Source organism: Syngnathus acus, chromosome 21 (assembly GCF_901709675.1).
Source record: "Syngnathus acus chromosome 21, fSynAcu1.2, whole genome shotgun sequence".
Taxonomy (NCBI): domain Eukaryota; kingdom Metazoa; phylum Chordata; class Actinopteri; order Syngnathiformes; family Syngnathidae; genus Syngnathus; species Syngnathus acus.
The window spans coordinates 8,092,851-8,107,040 of NC_051105.1; the positions used below are offsets into that span (position 1 = coordinate 8,092,851).

At 43.6% G+C, this 14,190-nt stretch overlaps 3 protein-coding genes, 1 long non-coding RNA gene and 1 other non-coding gene across 7 annotated transcripts in view; 2 read left to right on the forward strand and 3 right to left on the reverse strand.

The window, feature by feature from the left end:
* Positions 1-7,781, forward strand: part of igf2bp2a (insulin-like growth factor 2 mRNA binding protein 2a) — a 29,759-nt gene extending 21,978 nt beyond the window's left edge. For 2 of the 3 annotated variants that reach the window (XM_037280907.1, XM_037280909.1), the window contains 6 exons: positions 375-443; positions 1,751-1,867; positions 1,951-2,025; positions 2,190-2,321; positions 2,460-2,573; positions 2,751-7,781. In XM_037280907.1, the coding sequence (XP_037136802.1) occupies positions 375-443; positions 1,751-1,867; positions 1,951-2,025; positions 2,190-2,321; positions 2,460-2,573; positions 2,751-2,849 (606 nt within the window). In that variant the 3' untranslated portion in view covers positions 2,850-7,781. The remainder of the gene's footprint in view (positions 1-374; positions 444-1,750; positions 1,868-1,950; positions 2,026-2,189; positions 2,322-2,459; positions 2,574-2,750) is intronic. The other variant, XM_037280908.1, reaches the window with a different exon arrangement.
* Positions 788-2,280, reverse strand: LOC119139866. Its single transcript, XR_005101469.1, has 2 exons — positions 2,166-2,280; positions 788-2,086 (listed from the first exon to the last, which is right to left on the reverse strand). It is a non-coding gene; the product is annotated as an uncharacterized LOC119139866 (long non-coding RNA).
* tmem41aa (transmembrane protein 41aa) lies at positions 7,224-9,781 on the reverse strand. Its single transcript, XM_037280911.1, has 5 exons — positions 9,539-9,781; positions 9,167-9,317; positions 8,937-9,098; positions 8,644-8,782; positions 7,224-8,500 (listed from the first exon to the last, which is right to left on the reverse strand). Exons 1-5 carry the CDS (start codon positions 9,712-9,714, stop codon positions 8,277-8,279), a joined length of 852 nt encoding a protein of 283 aa, XP_037136806.1. The 5' UTR covers positions 9,715-9,781; the 3' UTR covers positions 7,224-8,276.
* A 575-nt stretch (positions 9,782-10,356) lies between these two features.
* ehhadh (enoyl-CoA, hydratase/3-hydroxyacyl CoA dehydrogenase) lies at positions 10,357-14,075 on the forward strand. The gene is made up of 7 exons (XM_037280738.1): positions 10,357-10,551; positions 10,780-10,883; positions 11,174-11,343; positions 11,576-11,687; positions 11,848-11,952; positions 12,140-12,481; positions 12,624-14,075. Exons 1-7 carry the CDS (start codon positions 10,478-10,480, stop codon positions 13,856-13,858), a joined length of 2,142 nt encoding a protein of 713 aa, XP_037136633.1. The 5' UTR covers positions 10,357-10,477; the 3' UTR covers positions 13,859-14,075.
* Positions 14,076-14,111: 36 nt separating this feature from the next.
* On the reverse strand, positions 14,112-14,184 carry trnak-uuu. Its single transcript has one exon. It is a non-coding gene; the product is annotated as a tRNA-Lys (tRNA).
* Between the last annotated feature and the right edge of the window lie 6 nt (positions 14,185-14,190).

Sequence of the window (14,190 nt, forward strand, 5' to 3'; positions counted from 1 at the left end):
CCGCTTGTTCCCCGAAAGAAATATTTTGTTGGCATCTCTGGCAGCCTTTGCTCCACTGTGATTAGAGGACGGTGTTGTGGTACACAGTTTGAATCCCCCCGCACACACACACACACACACCACCGCAATACTCTCCAGAGATGAGTCAGTGCGCGTGTGAAACAAAGTCTGCACTCATTGCCGGCATCCTGATTCGAGCAGCGTGAGACGGAATGGGCCAGAATGTATCGGCGGGCTTCACAGAGCGTGTGATTCACTACGACTTCATGCCTCGAAAAATTTCCCCCGCCGGGTTGGGAGCCTGTGTGAGTGTGTCTGGGAATGTGTGCGTACGTGCACCACCCTGATCCGCTTGCTTGTCACTTCACTTGCAGAGTCACTCTTCACATCTCAGTGGCCTGTACGGGGTTCCTCCAGCAAGTGCCATCCCCCACCAGCACTCAGTATGTCCTTCAAAAAGCTGCACCACACTGACCGTTGCCATGGTGACACCCGGCCACAACATTGGCTAGTTTGCGGTGATGAAGTGTACTGCATCAGGCTGAGATGTTTTCTCAAGACTGAATTTCCTTATATAGCGAGCGGCCTGGGGCTTATTTTTCCAATTTGTTGAGCGTATGAGGGATAAGTGCGAGGAATGACAATGTCTTTATTAATTTCATAATATGAAATATTTATATATTTTCCTCACAAATAAACATACTCTATCTATAATATTCCTAATGAACGTTGAAAATAAACTATAAAAGGCGGAATCTATTGGGAACAGAACTCAATTTTATTTGCAGTTGTTCGGATATTACTGGGACGTGCAGGCGTACCTAATGTTGTGGCCCATGAGTAGAATTATTTAGTATTGAATTGAACACAAGAGATCATGTCTTCTTTTGCTGTGTGGCAAAATGTCACCTTTTGAGTGCTATTGGAAGGAGAAAAGTTTCTTAAATCCCTGAATTGGATTCAAGGGGAAAAAAATAGCATCGAGAATCCCTCATCAGCATCTCAGTATCACCACCGCCACCAGAACACCACAAATATGTCTGGATTGAGAGTTCCAGCCCAGAGTTGAGCTAGGGCTCATTAAATCCACTCAATAAACCACAAGTACACAAATACACGAGGCCAGACGGCAAAAAGCTCAACTCTTAGCCGAATTTTGTTTGCAGGCGTCGGGTCAAAACATACAAGAGCGTTACACTTGACGGACACCTCGGCTTATCTTAAAACATGGATGTGCTGGCAAACTTTTGTGATTGGATTTTGAAAACCAACAGATGGGTTGTTTACATTAAGGACAGACATGTGTCATGCTTTCATTTTCCATATTTGCTGGTTATGTGGAAAGTAAATGTTATTAGTTTTGTAAAAAAAACACAAGCATAATTGTTGGAATCAAACGTGCATCTCAAGGCACATCTGCAATTCATTACAAAAAATGATTCAGTTATCAGAATTGAAAACATCAAATTTACACCATGAAAAAACATTTCGATTTTTATGATAAAAAGTTGTGAAACTCAAATTTGTCTGTAGAGACTTCTTGAAAGCTACTTTTACATCATTTGTGTCTTCTAGTGGAAACTTTGACAGGAATTTTTTTGGCTGTCTTGCCTCCAGACTTGGCTCATGTGGTATCGAGTTCACGCTCTGTCATCTTTTCTTGTCTGCTTCCCGGAGAACTAAAATACAAAAAAAAAGCATTTTCACTCCTTGTGTGTGTGCTTAAAAGCATCTTTGTTTCCACCCACAGGCTCCAGAACAGGAGGTTGTCTACCTCTTTATTCCAACTCAGGCAGTGGGAGCTCTCATTGGCAAGAAGGGCCAGCATATTAAGCAGCTCGCCCACTTTGCTGGAGCCTCCATCAAGGTGCGGAGACCTCACAGTTTCACCTTCAAAAAAAATTGGAATGAAATGTACGCTCCAATTTCTCCTCTCTGATTTGCCTTCAGATCGCCCCAGCTGAGAGTCCCGATGTCACAGAGAGAATGGTGATCATTACCGGCACGCCAGAGGCTCAATTTAAGGTAACCTAATTATAAATATGGCTGCAAGAAGTATCACTTGAGAAATGAGTAAATTATTTTCCTGAAAGAATGAATGTAATCAATCATTAGTAATCATTTGAGTTCATGCCTGTTTTTCAAGCTGGTATTGTTGAATGTACCTCACGCTCTCCTCTTATGTCCAGGCCCAGGGTCGGATATTTGGCAAGCTGAAAGAGGAGAACTTCTTCTCGGGGAAGGAGGAAGTCAAACTGGAGACGCACATCAAGGTTCCTTCTACTGCAGCCGGAAGGGTCATCGGGAAAGGTGGCAAGACGGTGAGTTGAGTGGCGCTTGTTCATCCACCCATCCATCCATCCATCCATCCATCCATCCATCCATCCATCCATCCATCCATCCATCCATCCATCCATCCATCCATCCATCTCCATTTCTTACTGTGCTGTTGATTTCAGGTGAATGAGCTTCAAAATCTTACAAGCGCTGAGGTCATCGTACCGCGGGACCAAACTCCAGATGAGAACGATCAAGTGTTTGTGAAGATCAGTGGGCATTTCTTTGCCAGTCAGGTACGCCAACATGCTAACAACTCATTAATTTTTTTCAACGGTCAGCAAATAAAATTGAACTCAATTGAGGTTGTCATCACTTTGACTTGTTTCGATTTATATCAAGTGCGGCCAATCAAATCACAGCGATGACGGCATTGGCTTGAGCTGACCTTTTTGCGCTGCTCTTTTTAACAGACTGCACAGAGGAAGATCCGGGAGATCATTCAGCAGGTCAAACAGCAGGAACACAAACACCAGCGAGGCGCCGCCAGTTCACCGCAACACTCCAAGTAACCGGCAGGCGCCGACCAATGAATGTAGCCCTCCCCAAAATGGACAGAGACCTCTAGTCAGACAACGGCCGCGGCCCGCGAGGGAACGCGCAGGGCAGACCAGCAGCGGCGGGATCAAAAAAAGATAACCAAAGAACTTCATCGAGGAGGGGAAGCGAGCGAGAGCCAAAGGCGGTGAGCGACGTTCACATGCACTGCCAGCCCTGCGACAGCACACGCCGCAGCAGGACACTGATATTGCGAGAACAGCTAAACAACAACACGAAAAGCGGAGAAGCGTCGTCGTCACGAGGTAAAACAGGAACTAGCACGTCACTCTGCGTATTTGTTCTCTTTAGTTGGATTAACATAATGTAGGCCTAACACGGATAAAGCGACTGTATTAACGACACAATTAAAATGAGATGGAGATGAACTATCCTTAGCAGTATTAACACAGGGTAGACGACTTTATTGACATTTACAAGAGCAACCACACTGAGCAGTTCCCCTACTTTGGAAGAAAGAAAAAAAAATCAAAAAGTGCAAGCCCCATTTGGAAATATGGTGAATGTTTTTTTGCAACAAGCCTCTGTGTGTGAATGTGTGTGTTTGTGTGTGTGTGTGTGCCAATGCTTCTCATCAATCTTTTTTCCCTTTTTTTAATCACTCTCTCATCAGTCAAATTTGGTATTGTAGGAGGATAAAGAATACGTGAATGTGTGAAATTCCCCCTCGTCTGTTGTATAGTACATATATGCATTTCAATGAACTGGAATTTCAGTCGTTACACTAGTTGAAATCAAAAAGTGAAGCTTGGATATCACGAATTGAAAATTTTAAAGGGCCAATTTTTTACCGAATTCTGAATTATTTCTTACATAATGTAGTTTCTTGAGATAGAGATGACTGTAAGCTATTGTGGAAATGATAAAAAATTAAATCATGAAATATTTTACTCTGTGTAAGTATCTATATTGCAGACAAGTTTCACTCTTTGAATTGAACTACTAAACTGAAGCTTTCATCGATATTCTCATTTATTGAGATGCACCTATATGCGCTTGGCTTAAATAATGGTCCTATTGATAAATGGTCCTATTGATAAATACTGCAACCACTTTTAAAGAGCAGAACAAACAAATGGACTTAACTACTGTTAGTCTTACTACTCAGTAGAACCTTTTTGCGTGACGTCACTTCCGCTACTCGTGTTCTCTAATGGAATGAGACATGAATACCAAAAATAGTTATCTAAATTATATTTTATTTTCCCTTGATTGGCTATGGGCAAAATAAATATAATCTCTGAATAAAAGTATTTTAAAAATTCCATGCCAGTGGGGAATTGAATGAACATTGTTGAGGAATGTGTTTAAATGGAACTCAAATTCCCATACCAACATCACGCGCATCTTTGGAAAGTAGAGCCTCAAAAGCAACAGTTTGCACTCCGTTGTGAATCTGTTGCAAATAATTAACAAAATACACATTAAAAATAATGGAAAGTAGTATACATTTATTCCACAATCTTTAAAACTTTAAAGTCCCTGTTAAGTAAAAATAAAAATGTCTAAATCTGACACACCAGAGAAATGCGTTCTTATTAACCCTGCTAAATTTGAATAATTCAAAATAAAATCGCAAAGTATTCAAAATAAAGCTTCTGCTCTTCTGCTCAATTCTAAAACAACAAGCGCGAGGCATTCCTTATTTGAAATGTGGACGTTTGCTGTCATATTCCATTTGCAAATACAAGTAGCGGAAAGTGAAGCGATGTGACGTCACGCCGAAAAGCGTCCACGGTTTTGAATGTGCGCACACTCGGCCTTATGGGGGCGTTACGTGAGGATGGCTGTGTGATTTTGCATTGAGGCAAATGTGAAGGCAGGGGTGGCACTTTGATGCTGCCCCTCAGTGGCACAACGTAAGCGGGCTGGCGTTACCCTCTCTCAGGGTCCGGGGAACTTTGTAAAAAAAACAAACAAAAAAAAAAGGGGGAGCGTGACAACTGTGAATGTATCAAACGCAGCCTTTTTTTTTTAACTTTAATTCCAAAAGACAACAAAGCAGCCCTTGCCTTGTTCAGCTGGCCAGACACCGTGACCTTGAATTTAATTTCCTATGCTGGCCGCGCGGGTCCGTCTAAAGCCTTATTTTATCACTCTTCATCGCAAAGGCTATTGCCACACTTTCCTCTGTGTGCGTGTGCGCGTGTGTGTGTAAATATATAAATATATAAAAAGAGAGAGCAATATTTATGAATCTATTTTTTTCCTATTTTGTGATGAGAGCTATTGATTATGAATCAAAAGAAAATGAAAAGTCCTTTTTTTTTTTTGCCCTCACTGGGACACTGCCATTTTGTTTTGAAGGGAAGCGTTTATTTTCTTGAAAATGAATATAAAGAGAAAAAAAAAATGAAGAAAAAAAATATGGGAGAACATTAAAAGTGAACCACCGCAGGATGTAAACAGTGCGCATGTCAGTATTGTGATCTACCTCAGGCTTCAGGGTACCTCAGTCCAATCTTTCATTTCCCCTCACCAAACCCCCGCCCCCCCTTTTTGGGACATTTTGTATGCCTTGTTAACTGATCATTTTTGATCCCTTTTCTTTTTTTAATGAATTTACAAAACAAAGAAAAAAACGAAAAACAAGATGAGTAGTCTATGCCACGTGACCTCTTTGCTGAGACGTGAGTTTCAAAACGGTAAATCGAAAAGTAGGATGGAACGGGGTTGTAGGTCCGAACGGCGTCGCTAAAACGACGAAAGAAAGCAAATGCAAATCCGCCGATAGGAACTAACCAAGTGTACCTCCTAAAAATGAAACAAAACAATGTGGGGAATTGGTGATGGGTTGATTATGCTTCTTGTACCTTTGGAAACCTTGTTAAATTCTAATCAGCCATTGCAATTTGCCTCTGGTTTGGAAAATCACATTTTATTCTTTTACTGAACTGAATTTAAAAGAATGGAACAGACTTTCCAAAGGTAAACAAAGCATTGTTACAACATGACAAATTCATTTTCCTTAATGTTTTGTTTCATCTTTTTTCCCCCTAACTGTACCTCCAGGGGGAAACAAAATCACCTGTGAAAAAGAAATGTTATAACACACCAACTGTCTAATTCTCTGTTGGTTGATAGTGATTTTTATTTCTCTTTTTTTTTTAAAACACAAAAAGATACACAGAGCTGCAAAAATACACTGACTCTTAAATATAGTGTACCAAAAAAAATCATGTAGAATGTAGAACTTATAGCTGGTGACACTAGTGGATGTGAGACGATAGATTTGTTCAAACGTGTACAAGAGCGTCTCACGCAAACGCATATCCTGTTTCCTGTTGTGACCTGAGCGTCACCGCCGTTTGCCCTAATCCCTTTTTTTTCTTCTTGCTGTGTACATTTGACAATTACCTCTCTGAATCAAAGGCTGACGTTTATTTTTTTAAGTTCCTCCAGCGGTCGTGGGGCAGTCGGCGGCCATCACGGAGTCCCGGTGAACACACACACACATAGCTAACTGTGACCTCACACAATGCCTCGCTGCTTCCTTCTCCCGATCGTAGCTGGCGAATGTAGCGCTCCCAACAGGGGGCGCTCCGCTAGTTGACCTCTTTGTCTTTTCGACTTTGCAGAGGACCGTCTGTCTGTCTGCCATCTGTCTTTGGGGCTCTTTTAAGTGCGGTGTTCCCGCTCCAAGGTTGGACGCTCATCCTTTAGCCAGGATTATGCCGTTTTCTAAAATTTTTGGGGTTGTTGCTAGACTTTTAATATTCAAAACCACACTTAACACACATCACTGAGGGTGTATTAGTAGCGATGTTTAGTCATATCACAATGGTGGTTGGATAGTAGTCTTTTCCTTCTAGGTTTATTTTGTCTCTCGTCGATCCGGTTTTCTCGTCACCGACACTGTTCTGATGATGATTCTTAAAGTTTCATTTGGGTTAGACTGCTGCCAAGACTTGGCTGTACCACCGTGGCATCAAATAGGCAAGTCGACGTTAAAGTCAAAATCGGCAGTCCGTTGAGCGCTGACCTCCGCCAAGGTCAAAACAATACTTGTTGGGATTTATTAAGACATGTCCAAGTATGCATTTTTGCTTCTGTAAAGAATTGGACTGTGTTTTGCTACATGTGAAATGTTAGGGCCATCTCGAAGGGGGAACATAACACTCTGAGAATTTTAGATTTGAAGGAATAAAGTAAAATTAAATTCTGAGAATAAAATAAGAAAACCAAAATTGTATGATTAAAAAGAAATAAATTATTCCAAATTCCCTTTCATTTGTATGGAGAGACATGATTTGAGATATGAGTGTTTTGAATTGTGGTCATGAAATCAATTCAACTCATAAGTCAAGGCACGGCTTTGTTGGTGTTTCTTTTTACCGTCTTTTTACCGTAGTTGTAATTCTTTTTCTTCTGCGTGGCCTCAATGGCGTCGTTGTTTCTGCGTAATGCTTTTAACGAAACAAAACCCACATTAACTTCCTTGGCGGAGGTCGTGTAGAAATAAAAGTAGATTGACAAGAGGATTCACGTGTGTAATAATAGAACTTAGGACACGGTAGGGCAGAGCGCATTTGGATGACTTCAACTGCAGCAGTTTTTTGTTCAATGACGTTTGGATGCCAGACGCCTCATATAGCACTAAACTTCTACTAGTGGTTTTACACATCTCGCCATTTGGGAGATTCCTCGTGTGTGAGTGTGTGTGTCCAACAAGTGAAACCCCTCCAATGTCCCCCAGGCCGAAAGGTCTCTAACATGTCAATAGGTCACGGATGATGTGCGCCGGACTGACATGGGGTCCGCGTTTTGACGCTTTTTATGGCGGACCTGTGCCTTTCTGGTCCCCGAGCGTACTGTTGTTTTGACTTGTGAGTGAACTGTATTGCTGAGCAAATCTGGATCTGAGCAATAAACACCATTTGAAAGATGCTCCCTTGTATCTGCTCTTTTTTGAAAGTAGGTTTCCAACGGTGGCGCACACTTACCAGTACAGTAAGTAAATCTATAAAATTTTTCAATACCATTGTTATTTTTGTAAATGCAGAATTTATGCTGTACAAAGTATGAATAATTGAAAGGCTTTCTGCTGCATGGGTGAAGTATACATTTACTAAAAATGAAGAACTTCCATTTATTTTCTACACATATACCTGACTTTGGCAAGTTACACTTGATTGTCCAGTATTTAAAAGTCAAAGTTGTATTTTCACTTTACAAATGCTATTTTGTACTCTGTTCCGTTTTAACTTGTGTTGTCAAAGCTAGAGTTTTATTACTGGTGAGGTAGATGTTTACAACAGTCAAAAGTTGCGCAACACGCACAAGTGCCTCTCCCTCTCCGTATGTGCCCTGTATAGACGAACTGTCATCAAGTTTACCGACAGTCAGTTCTAGTAGTTCAAACGAACAACCCACGCGATGTGTCAGTGGACCTTCTTGTTGTCAGAAAGTCCGTTGTGCTCGTGCGTTGTTGTCCCTTTGAGGTGCCGCTGGCCGTAGTGGCGGATGAGAGCGCCGGGCAGCAGCGCCGCGCAAGCCGTGGCCAGAAGTTGCCAGAGACGCTGCCAGGAGAACAAGTGGTCCAGGGAGGAGACCTCCGCCAACATGACGCCAGTCTGCACGCAGATGAAGTTGTAGGGCAGTAGACCTAAGAGACAAATTGACACATTAAAACAAAGGTAGGCATGTTCAACTGTCATTCTCGCTGTGGAGCAGTGTGAGTTCGAAGAAGTAGCAGTGACATAAGTTGATAAGCTACAACCACAGTCGTTTACCAGCTGCTGTGCTTACCGATAAAGACTGAGCAGAAGAAGAAGGTGACGGGAATGTTTACGACGGGGGCGGACATGTTGAGGAACCAGTTGGGTGTCATGGGGAAGAACCTCAAGAAGAGAAGGAAGAAGAACAGGCAGTCCTTGTTGTCTTCCACCTGAATAGGAAGGAAGGAAGAACATTCAGATATTAAATCATCTTTCCCTATACAAATGAATGGAAATGCACTTATTACGTTCCATCTGCCTTGATAAAAAAAGAAAAAGCAACTCAAAGAACAAAATGGATCACGTGTGTTTGTGTATGTTCACCTTCCTCTGGAGCATGGCCACCTTATCGGGGAAGATGCTGACGATGTAGTGTTTCCCAAAGGCTTGAGACAGGAGATAACAGGCGGTGGAGCCCACCGTGGTGAGCACACAGGCCAGCAGCAGGCCCCAGTGCAGGCCGAATATGGCTCCCGCTAAGATGTTCTACACAAAGGAAAAAGGCTTTGAATGGTTGTGAAAACGCATCACATGCATTTGTGTTCTGATCTTACCAGGAAGGAGGATCCAGGGATAGCGAAGGACTGCTTGTAGAGGTAAGCGCTGCAGAAGAGCAGCAACACATAGGCCGTGTGCTCTGTCTTGTAGAATTGAAGAAGCTCAGACAGCTCCCGTAGATCCTCCAAGTCAGATGGAAACTTCAATCTGAAACAACAAAAAATAGACCTCAATAGTGGACAGTAGGGAAACGGAAACAAACAGGAGAGACAGTAAGACCATAAAACAGTTGTAATAATGTAACTAACTGCAGATAAGTGTCTCTTTTCTTGTAAGATAACTAAAGCTAGACGTAATGTAATGTAATGTAACATTAAATGAGGGTCAAGTTAGCATCATTCATTTACGGCTTTTGAAATGCCCCCAACCTGCTTCTTGTGTCCTCGGTTCTCTCAGCGGACCCTTCTGCTCCCGAATCGGCATGTTGGGTCTCGCCAGCGGTCTGAGCGGGTCTCGGCGGTCCGGGGGGCAAGTTCAAAGATAGTAAATAAAGGTACAAGGTTGCAGCGACGACCACGCAGACAAGTCCGATGAGTGAGCGCATAGTCGCCACTCACGTTTGATTTGACAGCAAGAACAGCTGGGTCACGTGACAGTCGCAGAACCCGCAAACGGTCGTTACGTCACTTCCCAACTCGTTGACGGTTGTCACTTGACCTTAAAATAATATAATAAAATTTCGACTAAGAAATAACAGCGTTTCATTATGTCAATGAATAATTTTTGCAGACTGTCAATGGCGTTGTACGGTAACTAAAAAGATCGAGTGAAAGCATAGCATAGTTAAAAAAAAAAGGGAACCATAAGAAAAGTGTGAACCGCCCATTTCCTGACGTCACTTTCACCACCAGCGTTCACCCAAAGTTGTTATATTTGTACCAAAAATTGTCAAATTTGTATTAATATTTGAGTGTAAACAAGTGCGAAAACAAACGTGGGCGCCCAAATAATGACGTCACTCTCCCCCCAAAAAACACACGTGGGATGGTCGTCAAAACCCGTCATATTTGAGTCAAAAAGTATGCATTTATGATCAGAGTATTCGGTGTAAAATTTACACTACTCGTTTGTACAACATTTGTAAATAGTTAATAAATAAATGCACAAATAAATACTCGTATATTTTCCTCCAAGCCACATGGGGGCGCTCCGACTTGTGCTACGTACGATGAAAACAGCCGTGGACGCTGTCATGGCCACAAGGCGAAGAAAGTGTGCTAAAGTTGAAGTAGTTCTGACAGCAAAAACATTGAAGTTACAAAGTTCACTGCACGCAATAATAAAGGAGCAATCGCTAGTGTTGCAAAATGGCTCATTATTCTCGCGTTTCGGGAACTGTTGGCTTGATTACGCTTCGAAATCCTCCTGTAAATGCACTAAGGTAAATTGTGCAGATTTCCTTTGGAGATTTATTCTTCTTTGCCACGTTTGCTTTTTAGATTTGCACAAGCTTTTACGGCACTGTGCGTTTATCGGGTTCACTCACACGAGTTATTATGTATTATAATTATGGATATATTATGTACACATAATATATATACATATATGTATGGATTAGGACTGCAAATTTTTGACGGTCCCGTAACAATTAAATGTTTGTATTATACAGCGCGGCAGTACGTCAAGGCATCGTGGACAATGTGAAGAGAGCGCTCAGTGATCCTGAGGTGAAATCTGTTGTCATATGTGGACAGAATGGAGTGTTTTGTGGAGGTAAATACAACGTAAGACACAAATATACACATACATATAATCTCAGATATTTAGCCACCGCCTGCCCCTAATTTTAAAGGAAATACAATTTTGATTGTTTGGATTTTTGGAAAAAACATGCCACAAACTGTTTTTCCTATGGCTCCTTCAAGTCTCGAGAATTATGAGTAAAGCGCCCTTGCTTCACATGAAATAAAATAATTTATACAAATTGAGAAGCTTACATTGCAGAATGTTCATAGCAGCATTCAATATTGCATGTACCCAACACTTTGTGCCTTTATTAACAGGAGCAGATATTAAAGAATTTGGGACTGCCATGACTGGGCCTCCACTGGTGCCAATGATCCACGCCATAGAGGCAGCGGACAAGCCAGTGGTGGCGGCCATAGAGGGGGTCGCTCTAGGTGGAGGCCTGGAGTTGGCGCTTGGCTGTCACTATCGAATAGCTCACTCCAAGGTTGGTTCAAAATTCAGATCTTAGTATAATAAACAATGTCCCAAGCAACTCTGAAATACTGTGGTATCATATTGCAACCCCCACTATGCCTCAGAATCATTTTTATTGGCCAAGTATGTAAAAACATACCAGGAATTTGACTCCGGTAGTTTGAGCCACTTTGATAGCAACAAAAAACTATGACACATTATTGATGCTCACCAATCATCTTCATCTCTGGTCTCAATTTCAGGCTAAATTGGGGCTTCCAGAGGTGACTCTTGGTCTGCTACCTGCTGCAGGTGGAACCCAACGTTTGCCGAGGCTCACTGGACTACCGGCAGCTTTGGATCTCATTCCCACTGGTAATAATGTGAAACATGCTTTTGCAAACACATTTTTGGATAAAAATATTTGTAGTCTGTGTAGTGTTCTTAAATGACCAACGGAGGTCAGCCTTGAGCATGATTTCTAATGTAATTCTTTCAACACGCAGACTCACTGACTGTCATATTTGTCTCACAGGTCGTCACATCACCGCTGCTGATGCACTGAAACTTTCAATAGTCGATCAACTTACTGATCAAAGCGCTGTGGATGCAGCTGTCAAGTTTGCCAAGAGTGTTGCAGGTGAAACAAAAAGCAAACTACAATACTGCCAAATTTGAACAGTTTTAAAATGCCACATTTTGTCAATCTACGTTTGGCCCACGGTAATGATCGTGTGGCTAAAATAGAAAAGTAATGGTGGACTTTTTGGAATTTTGCACAGCAATGCAAGTGATTGTCTGAATCAGCTTTCCCCCCCCCCTTTCAGACCAGCCTCTGGACACCCGCCGTGTCAGCAAGCAGCCATGTCTTTGCCCTCCCGATGTCGATGCCCTCTTTGAGGCAGCGATGCAGAAGGTCCGCCGGAGCGCCCGTGGAGCCATAGCGCCGGTGGCTTGTGTCCAAGCGCTGCAAGCGGCCGCCACCCTGCCCTACGCCCTGGGCATGCAGCGGGAAAAGGAGCTGATGGCCACGCTCTTCACCTCTGGCCAGGCTCGAGCTCTGCAGTACAGTTTTTTTGCTCAGAGAGTTGTGGCCAGATGGAGCATGCCCAGTGGCACACGCTGGGACAGCAACAAGCCAAGGACCATCCGGAAAACAGCGGTCATAGGTAAGGCAATTAATATTGCACACAATGCCATTTTAAGGTACGTATGTGACTATCTTGAAATAGAAATTCAATTAATTTCGACAAAACCAACTGTACAATAAAAGTAAAATCATCCTGTATTTTACATCTTTGGTCTTTTTAGGGCTTGGCACAATGGGGAGAGGTATAACAGTCTCCCTTGCTCAGGCGGGGTTGTCTGTCGTTGCCGTGGAAACCCATGAGAAGACACTGAAGGAGGCAAAGCAGGCCATATCAGGGATGCTACAGAGGGGGGCCAAAAGACGAGGGGTGGCCCCAGTACTTGACCTGATCACCTACAGTCAAAACCTCCTGGCAGTAGCCGATGTGGACCTGGTCATCGAGGCTGTGTTTGAAGACGTAGCCCTGAAGGAGCAAATCTTCCAGCAGCTGTCTGCCATTTGTAAACCAGAAGCGTTTTTGTGCAGCAACACGTCCTCATTGGACATCGACCTTCTAGCCTCGCGGAGTCGCCACCCAGAGCTGGTGGTCGGGATGCATTTCTTTGCCCCGGCGCACGTCATGAAGCTGCTGGAGGTGGTGTATGGGTCACGCTCCTCTCCTGAAGCTGTGGCCACCATTATGAACGTGGGCAAACAAATGGGAAAAGTGGGCGTGGCTGTCGGTAACTGTCGCGGATTTGTGGGCAACCGCATGTTGAAGCCCTACCTAGAACAAGGCTTGTTCTTGTTGGAAGAGGGAGCCACGCCCGAGTTGGTCGATGGAGCCCTGGAGGAGTTTGGTTTTGCCATGGGGCTCTTTAGAATGTCTGACCTCTCCGGGATTGATGTCGGCTGGAAGGTTAGGAAGGGAGAAGGTCTGGTGCAGCCTGGCACTACAGTTCGAGTCCGACAAGGGCGTAGGTATAGCCCCCTCGCAGATCTTCTCTATGAGCAAGGGCGGTTTGGACAGAAAACAGGTCGCGGATGGTACCGGTACGACAACAGTCGTGAAGCCAGGCCCGACCCGTGGCTGCACAGCTTCCTGGAAGGATATCGAGCCCAGAATGGCATGGCTGCGCGCCGCATAGATCCCCAGGAGGTGCTGGAACGCTGTCTGTACACCCTCATCAACGAGGGCTTTCGCATCCTAGAGGAAGGAATAGCAGCCGGACCTGAAGACATAGACGTTATCTACGTGCTTGGCTACGGCTGGCCCAAGCACCGTGGCGGTCCCATGTTCTACGCCAGTATGGTGGGCCTGACCAAGGTCGTGGAGAGGCTGGAGTACTACCAGGGGGTCCACCCCGATGTGCCTCAGCTGCAGCCCTGCAGGCTGCTCCGTCGGCTGGTGGCCGCCGGCAGCCCGCCTGTCCACAAGTGGAGAGATGTTATCAAGAAAACTCACAGCCATCTTTAAATCTGCATGATTTGAATCCAACTCAAAATGGCATTTATCTAATGATGGCTGATTTCATAGATGATAATCACATTCCAAATATGTATCACAAATTGAGCGCAATTTTCCAAAGTATTTGAGTAACCATATTGCCATCATAGAACAGGATGATTTGCTCAAATGCTTGATGAATTCTTGATGGATTGATTACAAACTTTTGTGAAGTGGTCGTGATTCAGACTGGATTATTAATTTCACACACGAAAAAAATCACCGCCCGAACAGGGACTTGAACCCTGGACCCTCAGATTAAAAGTCTGATGCTCTACCGACTGAGCTATCCGGGCTCTTCT